This window comes from Enhydra lutris, unplaced genomic scaffold, assembly GCF_002288905.1.
Source record: "Enhydra lutris kenyoni isolate GAN:26980312 unplaced genomic scaffold, ASM228890v2 scaffoldscaffold73, whole genome shotgun sequence".
In the NCBI taxonomy this organism is placed as follows: Eukaryota; Metazoa; Chordata; class Mammalia; order Carnivora; family Mustelidae; genus Enhydra; species Enhydra lutris.
The window spans coordinates 1546095-1561937 of NW_019154157.1; the positions used below are offsets into that span (position 1 = coordinate 1546095).

At 44.6% G+C, this 15843-nt stretch overlaps 1 protein-coding gene across 3 annotated transcripts in view; it reads right to left on the reverse strand.

Annotated features, from left to right (window-relative positions):
- Positions 1–15843, reverse strand: part of LOC111160011 (DEP domain containing 5) — a 137305-nt gene that overhangs the window by 38844 nt on the left and 82618 nt on the right. The window contains exons 25-31 of one of the 3 annotated variants that reach the window (XM_022522780.1): positions 14143–14208; positions 10860–11016; positions 10231–10391; positions 6711–6828; positions 6072–6239; positions 5016–5235; positions 3580–3713 (exon numbers count right to left, since the gene is read on the reverse strand). In XM_022522780.1, coding sequence (XP_022378488.1) covers positions 3580–3713; positions 5016–5235; positions 6072–6239; positions 6711–6828; positions 10231–10391; positions 10860–11016; positions 14143–14208 — 1024 coding nt within the window. Of the gene's footprint in view, positions 1–3579; positions 3714–5015; positions 5236–6071; positions 6240–6710; positions 6829–10230; positions 10392–10859; positions 11044–14142; positions 14244–15843 lie in introns of all 3 variants that reach the window. The other 2 variants (XM_022522781.1, XM_022522782.1) reach the window with 2 other exon arrangements.

The window sequence follows — 15843 nt, forward strand, 5'->3', positions numbered from 1 at the left end:
CTTGAGCAGATTCAGGTTCAATTTTGGGCAAGAACTCTTAAGTGGTCTTGTGTACTTCTATCTGGAGGCCTGTAATGTCTGGCCCTCTCTCTCTGGTGGTATTAATGGCCACTGGTGAACGCTGTTAGATCCAGAAGTTCGTTAAAGATCACACATGGTAATAGTCTATCATTCCTTCTGTACCTATGAGCTGTAATACTGAAAAAGCACAAACCTCCCTACACCAATTACTTTGTTACTCTGAGGTGTAATTCATAGAGGAAAAACAGAACTAATGCTCAATTCTTTCCCATGTCCCTACACCACACTGTCTCTATCACACTGAAGTGTGTTTTCCTCTGAGCTTCATTCACAAATACACACTGTGACATTCTCTCATACTTCCCCAAGGCTGCAGGGACAGGAAGCCCTGGTTACCACCTCCCCACCCCCTCCCGTGTCCCCTCAGATGCACATGACAATTCCCATTTACTGAGGTGTCTTCCTTGTGGGGACCTGTGGACTAGGAATCAGGGATTCAGAGGAGAGTAAAACCCTGTTTGGAGGCTCCTTGTCTGATGGCTCAGAAGAAGGGGACCTGCCCGAAAACGAGCAGTTCTACTATACATATGTATATGTGAAAGCGTACACAGAGACACGCTGCCTTCTGCTGGGATGGGGTTGCCGGCCAAGCCTCTACGGAAGCAGTGACAACTGCTTTTTGGTGGTTTCTGTCCTGACTTAGCTGTCATCAGGTTATGCTCATCTATTAGGAGCAGCTGAGCCAGCACCAGCTGCCCAGACTGGTCCCAGTTATGTAGACAATGGGCAGAAGGCTGAGACTTTTGGGGCCTCTATCTTCCACGAGAGTCTGACTAAACATTGACCCCAGATACAGACTAGAAGAGAATCGGAAGAAACACAGTTTATGGTAAGATGGCAGGACTATAGGTGACATTTTTAAAATTTCTTTTCCATATCGCTATTGCATTGTTTTTCATAATAAACAAAATTGGATCTGCTTAGTGCAGCAAAAGCAAAAGAAAAGCGCACAAATAAAAAACGCTATGTGAGCAAACATTATATAAAGGTCTGGCTCCCTCTGCTCTACCTCCTGTACTGAGAAAACGCAGCAAGTCACCCAAGAGCAGTCATCTGGGGAGAGAATAAGTCTTGGGTTTCTCTGTCCTGCCTATTCCTGGGGGGTTAGCTGAGAGTCTCTCCCTACACATGGGGGGGGGGAGAGACACTCCCACCCCAACTACCCTGCTTCTTCCAGTCTGAGCAGAAAGATGCTCCTTGGAGCATACTAAATGGTGATTCACTAACAAATTAAAATAAGATCCCCACCCCCACCCCCAGCTTCACACCCCTCCCAGCAACATATGTTCCTTGTTCTTTTTTCCAGCAGGAAAGATCTGTGATTAGTTACAGGGAGGACCTGCCAGGCTGAGTTCTGAGCTCTTCCCTTGGTCAGATGAAGGTAAGAGGACCCAGTTCCCTCAGTAATGAGCCCAACCTACATTTGCTCTCTTCCTCTCATTTGCCACCCCAGTGTCCCCACCAGGTTCCCTTCTCTCCCTGTGTCCCTTCCTTTCCATTTTTTATCACCGTCTCTCCATCTTCTGTGGCCTTTTGCCTGACTACTGAGAGCCTGCCAAAGAGTCTCTATCTCTTGAGGCCCACATCCCAAGCCTTCCTATACATGGGGCTCATCTCTGAAAACACTTCTGTCAAAGACACTGACTGGATATTTCATGCTATTAAGGAATGACTATAATCTTGTAGACAAATTACAGTATTGGGACTTTTTTTAAAGGGGTACTTCTCTTTCAGTGATATATACTGAAATATTATAAATAAAGAGATATGATGCTTGAAATTTAATAAAGAATAAAAAGGGAAGGTGAGAACAAGCGGGATATTAAATGAAATAAGACTGGCCATGAGTTGATAATCATCGAAGTTGCCATGACAGGTAAACAGGGATTTATTATACTAGTCTACTTTATCTGTTTGAAATTTTCCATTAAAATAAAACAAAAAAACTTGCCAAGGATCCCTCTTGCTATGAGAACATGCAAGGATAGCTTGGCATCCAAGTTCCCACCTGTCTGTCCAACTGCACCTCCACTATGCCTCAAGGTCACTCGACGTGATGTGTGGAAAGCCTAAGGGACACAGGTACCTGCTGGACACCACGTGGCCTCTCACACCAGAGAGACAAGGTCTAGCCTCCCCTAACATCTGTACAGGGACCCTCAGCATCCCTTCCTCTATCATTCCATGACTATTTACTGTGCACGTCCTATATTCCAGGCACAACAAACAGCCTCTACTCTCAGAGTACAGGCAAGCCAGGGGGAACATGAGTAAACCCTGGTAGAACTCTGGTAAGGGCTCTGATGCGTGTTGGCCCGAGATGCTGGGAAGCACAGAATCTGAGTTGGCTGGGAGGACAGAGGGGCAGGAAAGGCTCCTAGAGTGGGTGCCACCTGCACACAGAGGTATTTTCTCCTCTTGCCCAAGTTCCCCCCTTGTCCCTCTGTATAGATACTTCCTTTCCTGCAAGGCCAACTCAAATCCCCCCTCCTGTGATGCTGTCACTGCCTTCCCAGGCAAGATGTGGGCCCCACTGGCATCCTGGGAAATGGAGTGCTTACTGTTTATGAAGGGACCACACAAATGCCTAGAGAAGCTAGCCAGGTCACATGCCTGAGGGAACAGGGCAAGTCCAAGACCAGAGGGTGTGCTGATTTTCCAATAAACCAGGGGGCATGTGCCCATTCTAAAAGACCAGTCCTCCCATGGCTGGGTAGGCACGTGAGTATGCATACAGCACTATAACTGAGGCTCTTCTATTTCTCAAAAGATTGGATTTTATCTATTATCTATAATACATTGTTGTGTATATTGTCTATAATATATGGTTTTATATAATATAATCATGTATCATGTTGTGTATACTATATAATTTCCTGTAAAATCCAGATTTGTATTCAAAATCTCCAAACTAAAAAATGTGGCTCAGCTATTTTAAAAGTATTTTGGACCTTTATGGCAGTGAAACTACTCTCTAACGGTAGCTACATGTCATTATAAATTTGTCTGAAATCCACAGCATATACACTGGATGATGATGATGTGTCAACGCAGCTTTGTCAATTCTAACAAACGGACCACTCTGGAGGGTGGTGTTGACAATGGAGAAATCAATGCAGGTGTGGGAGTCAGGGTGTATGTGAGAAATCTCTATTCCTTCCATTCACGTTTGCTTTGAACCTACAACTGCTCTAAAAAATAAAATCTATTAAAAAAGAACAAAGAAACAAACAGAAACCTCACTTTGTGGGCCAAAGCAAATGTATCTGTAGCTCAAATTAAGGCCCAAACTGCAAGTTTATAATGTCTGGCATATTTCATGTTATTTGACACTCACCAGGTATTAACCCAGCTTTCTGGCTCATGTATGCATCTTTTTCTTAAGTTCAGGCTCCTTGCAGATAGAAATCATATTTCACCCCCACTCACAAGGTGGGGCACTGAAAACCTGTGGAGCCTGCGGGGTGGGGATGAGTCTCTTCCCAAGCAGGCACTTACTTCTGACTGGCCTCCATCTCCAACAAGGCGGACAGAGCTGAGGTTCCCTTCTTCCCAACCGGGGGGCCGGTCGACTCAAGGGAGTGTGTGGCAATGGGCCCGGTCATCTGTAAGCCTTTCATGGCGGTCCCTTTCTAAGGCAGAGAAGAGGAAATAAGGCCATCAGCCCAAGTGGGCTCCCTCAGTGGATGCCACTCACAGCCCAGAGAGTGCCTCCTGCAACTGCTGTGCATCAGGCCCTCTGGGAATCCAATTCACAGAGGCAAGCAACACAGACCCTTATTATTCGGTAAATGCTGAAAACTGCTTTTTGCTTAAGCTGAAGGTTTGAATGCCTATTGACTCAAAATAAACTGCCTCTTTGAGGTGGATTCCACAGATTTTTTTACCCCTGTCCTGGATCTAGGAAGTAAATAATGTTTTATCTAACTCACAGAAGAAGAAACTGAGTCCCAGAGAAGTTAAGTGACTTATAGTGAATCCCACTGGAGCTGGAGGTCAAGCTCTAATCATCTGGTTTCAAGACCAGAGCTCTTTCCACCATGCATGGTCTTTGGAAAATCTTTTCTTCCTTTCTTTTTTTTTTGAAATGTTTCCCATCATAGGCAAGGCTGTGGACAAAGGGTAGCCGGTGTATGGGGAAGAACACTGAACTTGGGGTTAAAAACATAATTGATGATGCAATTCTACTCACACTAAAAAGGAATGAACTACTGAGATGAGCGACAACTTGGATGAATCCCAGAGGCATTGTGCTGAGTTAAAGAAGGCAGCTTCCCAAAAGATTATATTATGTGATTCTATGCATATGACTTTTGGAAAAGACAACAGTATAGTGACAGAGAACAGATCAGTGGCTGCCATGGGTTAGAGACAGGGGCAAAGTGTGAGATAAAGGGTAGCATGAGGGGTTTTTTGGGGAAGTGATAGAACTGCTCTGTATCCTGATTATGTGAGTCTATGTATCTGTTAAAATTTATAGAGCTATACATACACACACCCAGAATTCCAGCTCTGCCCTTTATTGGATGGTGTCCTCAGACATATCCCCACCCCATGGGCTTCAGTGTCCTCCCTGGGTAGTGTGTTGGTGAATGAATGCCCAAGGTGCTGGAAATTCCTAAAAGTGATACAACAGTAAGCAAGTATTGCTGCCATTACCCTCTTGAGTGACTTTTACTCAGAAACCCAGCAGAAGCAGCAGGACTTGACATGAGGTCTCACCTGGGAAGCACATGAAGGAGCTGTGTGTCCTCAGGGCCACAGAACACTGCCATTGGCCGACTGGTACCCTATCCTTTCCTCCTTCACCCTACACTGGAGAACACACTGCTCTGGATTTAAGATAAATTGTAGAGTAAATAAACTGGCCAGAGAGAGGCCCCTAAGATAGGAAGAGACCAAGCACAGTACCCAAGGGGCCCACAGAGCCCTACCCGCATCATGCGATCTGAGCGATGTCTCCTACGGATTCGGTTCAAACCCTCCACGAAGCGGATAAACCCATCCAAGAGCTGCCATTCCTCCTCGTCTGCCCGGGGCCTGTCCCCATAGATGTCGCAGTGGGCTTCCCCTTCTGTGATGCGCTTTGTGGCAGTGACACAGGCTGGCAGCAGCAGGAAACGGGTCCTCCAGAACTTCAGAGACTCAATTAAGCTGTGAAGGGCCAAAGGGAGAAAAGGGGGTGGTGGTGAACAAAAGCAGGTAATGCAAGCACTCTCAGAACACTGGGGTAGCTCAGTCAGTTGAGTGTCTGACCCTTGGCTTCCACTCAGGTCCTGATCTCACGGTCATGAGATCAAGCCCTGTATCCAGTGGGGAGTCTGCTTCTCTCCCTCTGCTTCTCTAAAAAAAAATTAAAAAAAAAAAAAAAAAAAGCACTCCCAGTGAAGGTACCATCTCTAGCCTGTCCTTGGAGCATGTATGTGAGGGGTCCTCTCCCCTTGAGTACGTGTTTGTCTGATATTACATCTCATGGCTTCATTTGAAACACAGCTCTAGAGAAAGATCACAAAGGGTACTTTTAATTTACATCCCAGAGATGTCAGGACAGTTCTCTACACCCAGACCCAATGGAGTTGTGGCTTTTTATCACCACAATCATAAATCACATGTAAAAATTAAAGATCAAAAATGAGATACCACAGGTAGTTAGGAAAAGGTTAAGAACATGATCTACACTGACATTCCATTGAAGAGGACTTCATCACTGAGGTTTCTGTCATTTCATGGTAAAATGTGCATAACAAAATGTACTATTTTAACAATCCTTCAGTGTACAATTCTATGCCATTAAGTACATCCACACTATTGTGCAACCAACGCCACCACCCACCTTGTTGCCGAGTTTCTTAACTAATGCAGATGTGCTTTTGTTCTTCCATGTTTTCTAAAACAAACATCATCTTGTAATCAGAAAAAAAAGGACAGACATGTTCAAAGTCAGGCATACACAAGGTAGCTGGATGGAAAGCCAAAGTATGTTCTCTGACCTGAAGTCCTCAGAGCCGGCAGAACAGATATACTGATCTAAGTAATTCCACTTGTACTCCTCTAGCCGCTCATGGGAGAATTCCACCCAACAAGAGACAAACTCTGAGTCCGAGTGGGAAGGGCAGAGGCTGTAGGTATAGTGGATCTGGGCAGATTCATAAGGGTACCTGAAAAACAAAGGGCATGCCCAGAAGTCCAAAAGAAAATCACTACCCTTTCACCCCTTTCCATCTCAATACAGTTAGCACCATCCTTGGCATTCAATCCTCAAGTGTGGTAACCAAGTCATCCTGGGGGAACTGGTAATGGAAATTTCTCATTTCTTAAACTCTGTCATTCTTTAATCCTCCCATTCTTTATTTCTAAGGGGTTTGCTAAGAATCAAGCTAAACATTACAAGCTGAGTCAAATCCCTTTTAGAGGCAGGTAAACTACAACAGTAAAATAACCCTAGAAAACATAGTAATGTTTTAGTAAATAGTAATTCCAAGAACAGGAAAACCAACCACTCAACCTGTCTTGGTTTTAATAATGTGTCACAGAATTCACTAGGTGCACAGCAGACGTTATAAACAGAAGTTAGGATATGGACACAATTCAGGACAGTAGCGGAAAACCTGAGATTTCCAAGGACTCACTTGGGAAGGTAACGTGTCACTGTGATCATCTTATCCTTCAGCGTCACTTTGTGGAATGTTCTGCCCATACTCAGCCAGTACTGATCCTCCTCCTCAGGTCGGTTTCGGGACACAAGGCCTAATAGAGGGAGGGGGTGGAATCATTTCCTCTATCTGGTTGAGGATCATTCCTTTAACAGGCAATAACTTCTCTTCCATATACAGTCAGAAAAGGAAAAACAAAAGAAGCAACTCTTTATCTTGAGGAACAGTTTCCTGGAAAAGACTTATTCTTGGTTAAAAAAAAAAAAAAAGTCCTGAAGTTGGCAGAATTTTCTGTTACTAAGCCAGCCAGCAGCAGACAGAGCCCAGAAGTGCTGACAGCATCCAGAAGACGCACTCAAAGGTGAACAGCCTGACTCCTCAGCCTCTGAGAAGGAAAGTTCTGGATTAGATGTTAACGGGCCAAGAGTCAACTCCGGGACTGAAATGGAGCTCCACTCTGCTCCAGCACAAGCTGCCACCCTGGCAGTTGAGGTCTTCACCCCAGGGTGGCGGCCAACCTGGCATCAACTTCAATGACTCCCATACCACACCAACCCTGCTTCAGTCTTAAAGGACTTTCTTCTCCAAACATTGGCTCCTATTGCTTTTTTTCTGCCTTCTCTTCCTGAGCCACAATCAAGATCATATGGGTCATTTAAGGTCACCATCAAATGCCACTTCCTCCAGAAAGCTAGCAGATTCCATCCGCTGTCTGAATTCTACCCTGGATGTGGCTCCCCATATGTGTGTCTCACACCCTGCAAACTGGAAGTTCCACAAGGCCGGGGTCCAAATCTTGTTTGTCTTTAGATTTTCCAGAGCACCTGGCAAAGTGCCATGCCCACAGCAGGTATTTGAAAAATATTAGTTGAACTGAGTTGGGCATCAGAAAGAGGGAAATTATGAGGAATCAAGAAAAATACGAGCTTTCAAGAGAGTAAAACTAGTGCTTTGATGGACAAGGGAGCCAAGACAAGATTCCCATGATCTCGAAATTAAAGACTCCCCTTGTGAGACACAAGTTCTGAGACACAGTCACGCAGCGCAGGCAGCATGGGAATTGTTAGGACAAGAGAAGACAGCAGAGGCTGTGGAAAATTTTCTAGGTGATAGCAGTGAGGGGCAGGCTGTCTAAAAGAGGTCAGGCTTTGACTCAGAGGACCCTGGGTTAAACATCAGCACTTCCATTTGCCAGCGGTGTGACCTTGGATGTCAAGTCTCCAAGTCTCCCTTTCTGCAACTAGAAAGTGGGCTTGCATCTGACTTCAGTTCAGGTCATGATCTCAGGGTCCTGGGATCAAGCCCCACGTCAAGCAGGGAGAATGCTTGTCCCTCTGCCCCTCCCCCCAACCACACACTCTCTTTCCCCCTCTCTCTCAAATAAATAAAATCTTTAATAAAAAAGAAAGAAAGGAAGGAAGGAAGGAAGAAAGGAAGAAAGAGGCCTTGCCCCCCATCCCTGTATCCTTCTTTCTTGCAATCCCCTGCTTGCTGTCAGGAAGTCATGGAACAATGTTCACGAGAACCTAGCACAGTACCGACCCCACTCTAAATTAGTTCCTGTTTTTATTCTGCACAGCACTCTTTACAACCTGTGATCAAATAAATACTTGTGGTTTATTAGTTCAACGATTGTCTCATCCAGTAGACAATAAACTTTGAGGACAGGGCTGTTCTGTTCACTACCGGAACAGCGTCCCTCTCATAACCGGTAGTCAACAAATCTTCAATCAGACACAATGTCACTTATAATTACTTTTCTAGTAATTATAACAACAATGATACCATTTCTGTTACTACAGAAATAAAAGGATTAAATTTATTGAAGGAGAAAAGTAGCCAGAAGGGGTGAGTAGACTCTGGCTAACTAGCCATGACACAAGATTCATTTATCAGCCAGAGCAGAACTGGATGCCAGAGGAATTATGAACCACTAAGGGGCACTCACCAGCTACTCTAGAGAAATGTAGGTAGGAAGGCTGGACAGGGCCATTGACACTAAAGGTGAATTCATTCCATTATTCTTGGGATAAAGGACAAAATCATGTGGCCTTGTGAGGCCTCGGTCTCCTGACATGTCTGGATATATCTCTAGCTTACTTCCTGTGCTCCACCCCACCAGTCTTCGTTTTGGTGCCCAGAAAGTGTCACAGTGCCTCCCACCACTCGGCCTTTGCACATACTATTCCCTCTGCCTGGCATGCTCTTCCTACCTACTCCTGCCCACCACTCTCAAACTGCTTCTCTTCCGAGTAACTCCTGCACATAGTTTAGGTCTCACCTCAAACATCACCTCCTCAAGGAAGCCATCCCTGACCCTCTAGACCAGATTAAGTCCTGTATTAAATATACTCATAGCCCTTTGGTTTTTCCCTCACAATCTTTATCACAATGAAGAATTACATTTCGAGTTTGACTAATGTTATTTTTCCTCACTGGGAATGTTATTTTCCTCACTGGGCTGTAAGTACAAGGATACTCTTGAATGAATGAATGGTGATTCATTCATTCATATATTTATCAACCCATATTGTTGTATACCAGGCACAATCATTTCCATTGTAGGAGATAAAAACATGAAGACGAAAGAGTCCTGGCACTCAGGAAGATTACTATTCAGTGCAGTCTAGAACAGAAATGAAGGCAACAAGTGATAAATATCATAATGGGTTTTCAAACAATATCCAGAGGGAGTCCAAAGCTTCATCGTAAGCAACAACTGGTCCATCTAGGACCACCAAGCTCCCCATCACACTGCTTTGATCCTCTGGCCCGAAGCACTTTAATGGGGCCAAAGATGATCTGAGGCTTTGAACTGGGAGTTTAGGAGAGTGGGAAGGCTCAGTAGCTAAAGGAAGCGGGAGAGTAATGGATTGTCCTGGGAAGTGATCACTGCTTTCTGATCCTAAGCACCCACACTTTATTCTCTCTACCTGACTTATTTTAGAAAAACTCTCCAGAGCCTGGCTGAACCTCAGCTGGCCTCACTGAGTCTCTGTCACTTATTAGTCTCTACCACTCACAGATGATCCATTATTGCTTCATCATGCTAAGCTTCAGTGGCAAACAAGAGAAAGATGCAGCCAGAATGGGGTGCAGGAGTATAAATTCCAGGTTTAAGTAACATCTGAGAACCTGCTTTGTGTCCAGGACTTGTGCTAGAAATAAATATCGGGTCTAAAATACTCACAACGTGCGTTGATAGTTCAGGCCTGGCTCAGCTGCCTGCTACTCCTAGGTGTTGCCAAAGCCAGGCTGTGACATTCCTGAACTGGGTCACACCCCTTCCTTAAAAGGAGAGCGGTAAAGAGAGCTTTAAGATAAATCTGAATGTAGCAGAGACTTTATTCTTCTTGTAAAAGTAAAATTCAGAAAGAAAAAATGTTGTGTTGAAAAGTAATTCTCCTGGATTTATCTATTCCCTACCAACTTGAGAACCTACTTACATGAATTTAGTAGAAAAGAAAAAAATCCAAGTCCAAGGAGAACAACTCACCTCGGCTATAGAGTGGGCTGCTGCTCAGTGGGGGTGGGACAGCGGGGTTGGGCTTCGGCGCCTTGGGCTGCACTATGATTTGGTAGCCCTGCATGAGACGCTGGCAGATGAATTCTTCAAACACCTGCTGGGCCGTCATCTGCACACCCTCCTCGTCCCTCCTGAGAAAACAGACGGTTGTTCACATGGACATGCTTGGTCCAGGGCGAAGTGACACTCAAAGAGTCCATAGTCCCAACCTCTGTTTTGCTTTGACTCCACAAGCCAGCCCTGATAAGCACTCCATGGTGGTTCATAAAGCTAACAATCTATAAGCCAGTTTGGGGAGAAATGATCAGTTCAAAGAGGCAGAGGAAGAAGTCAGGGAATAGCTAACAGCTGTTCCTAGAATAGCTCAGATAGCTAATCTTAGAAAAAAAAGATCCTATCTAGTGGGTCCAGAGCAACTGCCACAGAAAAATGTGAGAAAGCACCCATGAGGAGAAACGGTTAGAGAAGGCATGTACACAGAACCCTAAAGAAAAAACGGACAGTTCTTGCTTCATGAAATTCTCTGAACAGAAAAGGAAGACATAGGTTTGAGAATGCAGTGTTTGGACATGCATCCAAAACCCTCCTCTGACACCGACCTGTCGATGTCTGCTTCTGGAAGGAGATCGTAACAGCCCTCCGTGTAGTCGTTCTGCAGGCCCTGGCGGTCGGGGAAGTAGTCGGTGGTGAGGGGGAGGCACGCCGGAGTAGTGAGAGATTTCCAGTCCACTCCAACTGTGCAACAGAAGCCTGGCACTACAGGGGGAGCAGACAGTGTCAGAACTGCCTCGTGTAACAGAGGAGAAAGGCACGTGTAGTCACCAGGGCAGGTGTGGGACGTGGGCGGGGCAGGAGGGGAAGGAGTTCACAGTGAACAGTGACAAAATGGCCAGGAAAGGGGATGAAGAAGGAAGGGGGTGGGGGGGGAGGGAGAAAGAGAGAAACAGAGTTTGTTAGATAATGCAGTGCACGTGCTCATCCAATCCCATCATGCAAATGGGATTCACAGCTGGTACTCATTTTCTGCTGATCTTAAGCTACAGCCACAACGCCAGTGAGGTTACTGCAGGGCAGCGCAGGCAGAGTTACATGTCAAAGCAAATCAACATTCCAAGAGTTCCAGCCAGAGTCTCTCTGGAGGACTACAGAGTGGCTGGTGGGGAAAGAAGAGCTCAGCCTGATTTGGGAGCGAAAAGCACATGGTAGCAGAATTGAAGAATACTTCCAGAATTGCAAAAGTAAGCCACAGGTCCCAAAAGGGTAGGAGGAGTCAAAGAAGGATGTCTGGGAAAGTTACAAGGCCAGGACTTCAAGAGACAGAGCTTAATGATCTAGAGAGGAAAGCTGCAATCAGCAGAGCGGGCCCAATCACGTGGGTCTGCCCTGAATTGCCTGCTCTTTGGTTAAAGCAGGGTTTCTTCACCTTGGCACCACTAACATTTTGGACTGGGTAATCCCTTGTCGTGGGGGGCTGTGTTTTGTATTACAGGATGTCGGATAGCATTCCTGGACCGTACTTACTAGATGCCAGTGGCATCTCCTGGGTGTAAATACCGAGAATGTCCGCAGTTGTTGCCACATGTCCCCCTGGGGAGCAAAAATCCTTCCCTAGTTGAGAATCACTAAGGTAATAGGGCAGTTATCTCTTTAAGTAATTTAAGCAAAGATTATTTTTCAAATCTCTAGACAAGGAAGCAATAGGAAACAGAAACACTCCATGCCTTTCTTTGCCTCTGAGTCTCAAGCAAGGTACGCCTTCAACACTCTATCTTTTGCACAGTGCTAATGTGGCTCACAGAGCGATACACCCCTGTTGTCTCATCAGCCCTCACATGGCCACCCTGGAGCAGGGACTGCAACATCATCAACCCCTTTAAACACCTGGCCAAGCCAAACCTCCCAGAGGTTACTCGATCAGAAGCCTCTCTGCTTAGGGATCTTCCCACCATGCAGTGACAGAGACACACATACTACCCAATACAACAGAGTCCCACTTAAGCAGAGTTAAAGGACAAGAAAAGGACCCGTATGCTAAGTCATAGTGGGAGACATGCCCCATGTAGCCACCGCCTTGGGAAAGATGATTTGACCTGCAAAAGGCCTAACTCCATGGTCTACACAGGTCTGAGTATTTTGTTTGTGTGTTTGAATTCTATCTTACTGTGGTAAGCTCACTTAACATGAGAACTCTCTTAACAAATGTTTAAATGTACAACACAATATTGTTAACTTGGGCACAGTGCTGTATGGGTCTCTAGAATTATTCATCATGCATAACTGGAACTTTACACCACTGATTAGCACCTCCCCATGTCTGCCTCTCCTCAAGCCCCTAGTAACTACCATTCCACACTCATTCTACAAGTCTGACTATACACAGGCCTCGTTAACTTATTAACACTTCAAACACAACCCAAAAGAGCCTAACTGATCACCCCAATTTCCCTAAAAGGCAGATGAAGGGGTGAGCTTGTTCCTACTTCCTTGTTAGGACCAGGAGCAGAAGGAAGACACCAGATCAAAACCACAGTGGGAAGCCAGAAGCACAAGACAGTTGTATCTTCATGCCCTCTTAGATTGTTCTGGCTCTCATTAGCGTCCTATCCCTCAGGATCATGAACATCTTTCAGAAATGTTTTCTGCTGGGCACACACCAAGACACAGAGAATTCAAATGCGTGGTCCCAAATCCTATGGTGAGAAAGCTCCTGATTCTTAGTTTAATGGTGTTCTTTCCTTGGGAAAAGACTGTGGCCTCTTTTCTAATTCCATCATCTTCAGGCCCTATAAAGAGGGCCTCTGAGGAGGACCCACATCAAAACCATCAAGAATGATAAACATGGATTACAAAATCCAGTCCTAGGGTTGTACAGAAGTAACAGGCTCATATTCATTGCTGGAAGCTTTCTGGAAAATAATCAGCCTGCCAACTGTACTTTGGGGAAAATATATTCCAAGGATGTGAAGGGAAAGAAAAGCTATACCCACCGCATCACGCATTACACCTGCATTCTACATTATTGCTAAGAAACTAGAAACCACCCAGATGGTCACCAATAATGAATGATTATTCAAACTGGGATGTAATGTTTAACACTGCTATTAAAAAGGGGCCTGAAGAGGGACGCCTGGGTGGCTCAGTTGGTTAATCCACTGCCTTCGGCTCAGATCATGATCCTAGAGTCCTGTGATTGAGTCCCACATGGGGCTCCTTGCTCAGCCAGGAGCCTGCTTCTCCCTCTGCCTGTTCTGCCTGCCTCTCCCCCTGCGTGTGCTTGCTCTCTCTCTCTCTGACAAACAAAGAAATAAAATCTTCAAAAAAGGGCAGTGGGGGGTGGGAGGGGGAGCTGAAGAAATAGCAAAAGGATTATTATGTTAATCATAAGCCAGGGGAAAAAGACTCGATGATATATCTCTACTGGTTATAGCTAAGAAAAATAAAGTCTATCAGGTGGTAGGATTTATGCTGTTACAGATATTGAGATGTGCTCTTCCTGCACAGATGTTTCAACAGATAAAGATGATTTTTAAAAAACGCAACCCAGTCAAACAATTTCAACTACAGGTATGTAAACAATTCTAGTCCCTCTTATTCCTTTGTTCCCCAGAGCCATCACAGAGCCTTTAAGGGCTAAGGCCAGCTCTGGACCAGCATAAGGACCTCATGGGAATTCCGTTACCCTTCCCACATGCCCTGAATCACATTCCAGAACAGGTTATCTGGCCCTCTCACTTTCCATTGGAGAGGCTGCAGAGTATTCCCTTACCACACTGCCTTCTGGTACCCCAGAGATGTGCAGACTGCCCACAGGGTTCCCCCTTGTTTCCTTATGCTCTGACCACCTCCACCCTGACCCCACCCTAATCAGCTGCCCCCTCTTACTTGGGTCTGGAGAGGTAGAAACACTGTCCTCTGGGGAATCCTTATTCTGAGTCCTAGGATTCATACCTATGGAAAGATGGAAACAGGTTGTTTTAATAAGGCTCATTCTGCAGAAAAAAAGTTATGGCCAGTTATGGTTGAAAGAGCCCAAAATCATAGCTAAAAATAAAAATGTGAATCAAGTACAAGTTCTATGCTGAATATTTCAAATAGCATAAAAGAGTCAATCCAAGAAAAATGAACAATCTAAAACTTGAGAATAAGCCAAAACTTTACTCTGAGGTTATCAATACCACTCTTTGCCCAATGACAGTTAGCATTCACATACATGTGCATGCACACACACAGACACACACACGCACCGGCAAAAAGCAACCCAGCACTTATTTTAAGAAAATGGACACATTTCAGTCATTTCAACTAACTGGAGAAAATTTTAGCAAATACAAAATGACCCACTTAAAGTTCATTTCACTCATCAGTCATCCTTATCATCTGGATTTTTCTTCTCCAAATCTTGGTTTTCTGGAATATGACCTAGGACACATCAAAACTCACCACTTTAAGGAAAAACAATGATTTTCCCTATAGGTGGTCTGAAAGGAAAAACAGAAAGATTCTTTGAAATGCAACTTATTGCCTGAAAAGTAACAGAACTAATTTTAAAGTACATATCAATATTTAAAGGTCCCTTTCTAAATATGTATTTACTAGAAAATTATGATACTATAAAAAAGATTGAAAAAATCCTCACCCAACTGTCAACAGTGACTATCTGCAAGAAAAGGTGGAGGAGTTACTGGGAGGTAAACCAGAACGCGTAGTTTTTATTCTAGATATTGTGTGTCATGTGACTCTTTTATAACAAGAATAAATATGTATAAATCCTTGTGGAATCTTTGAAAAGACAAGCCACGACATGGGAGAGAGCATCTGCAAATCACTTACCTGGCAAAGGACCTGACCCTGAATGTATAGAGACCTCAAAACTCAAGAACAAGAATAAAATAATCTGAAGAGAAATTGGGCCAAAGATTTGAAGACTTCACCAAACATATTCAGAAGGCAAAAAAGCACAGGAGAAGATGCTCAACATCCTCAGCCACGAGAGAAATTACCTCTACAGACCTCTCACAATGTCTAAAATGACAAGTCATGCCAAGTGTGAATATGGATGTGGAGCCATGGAAAACCCTACACATTGATGGTAGGAATGCAGAATGGTGCACCACTTTGGGAAACAGCTGGTTTCTTTAAAAGTTAAACAGACCAAAAAAAAAAAAAAATTAAAACAGACAGGGGCTCCTGGCTGGCTCAGCTGGAGAAGCACGCATCTCTTGATCTCGGGGTCCTGAGTCGAGTCCCATGTTGGGTGTAGAGATTACTAAAATAAATAAACTTTAAAAAAAAGTAAAATTAATCTCTCTGATATGAGGAATTTGAGAGGCAGGGTGGGAGGTTTGGGGGGTAGGGAAGGAAAAAATGAAACAAAATGGGATCAGGAGGGAGACAAACCATAAGAGACTCAATCTCACTAAACAAACTGAGGGGCAGTGGGGGTAGGGATAGGGTGGCTGGGTTATGGACATTGGGGAGGGTATGTGATATGGTGAGTGCTGTGAAATGTTGAAGGCTTACGATTCACAGACCTGAATCCCTGGGACAAATAATACATTATATGTTAATAAAAATAATTAATAA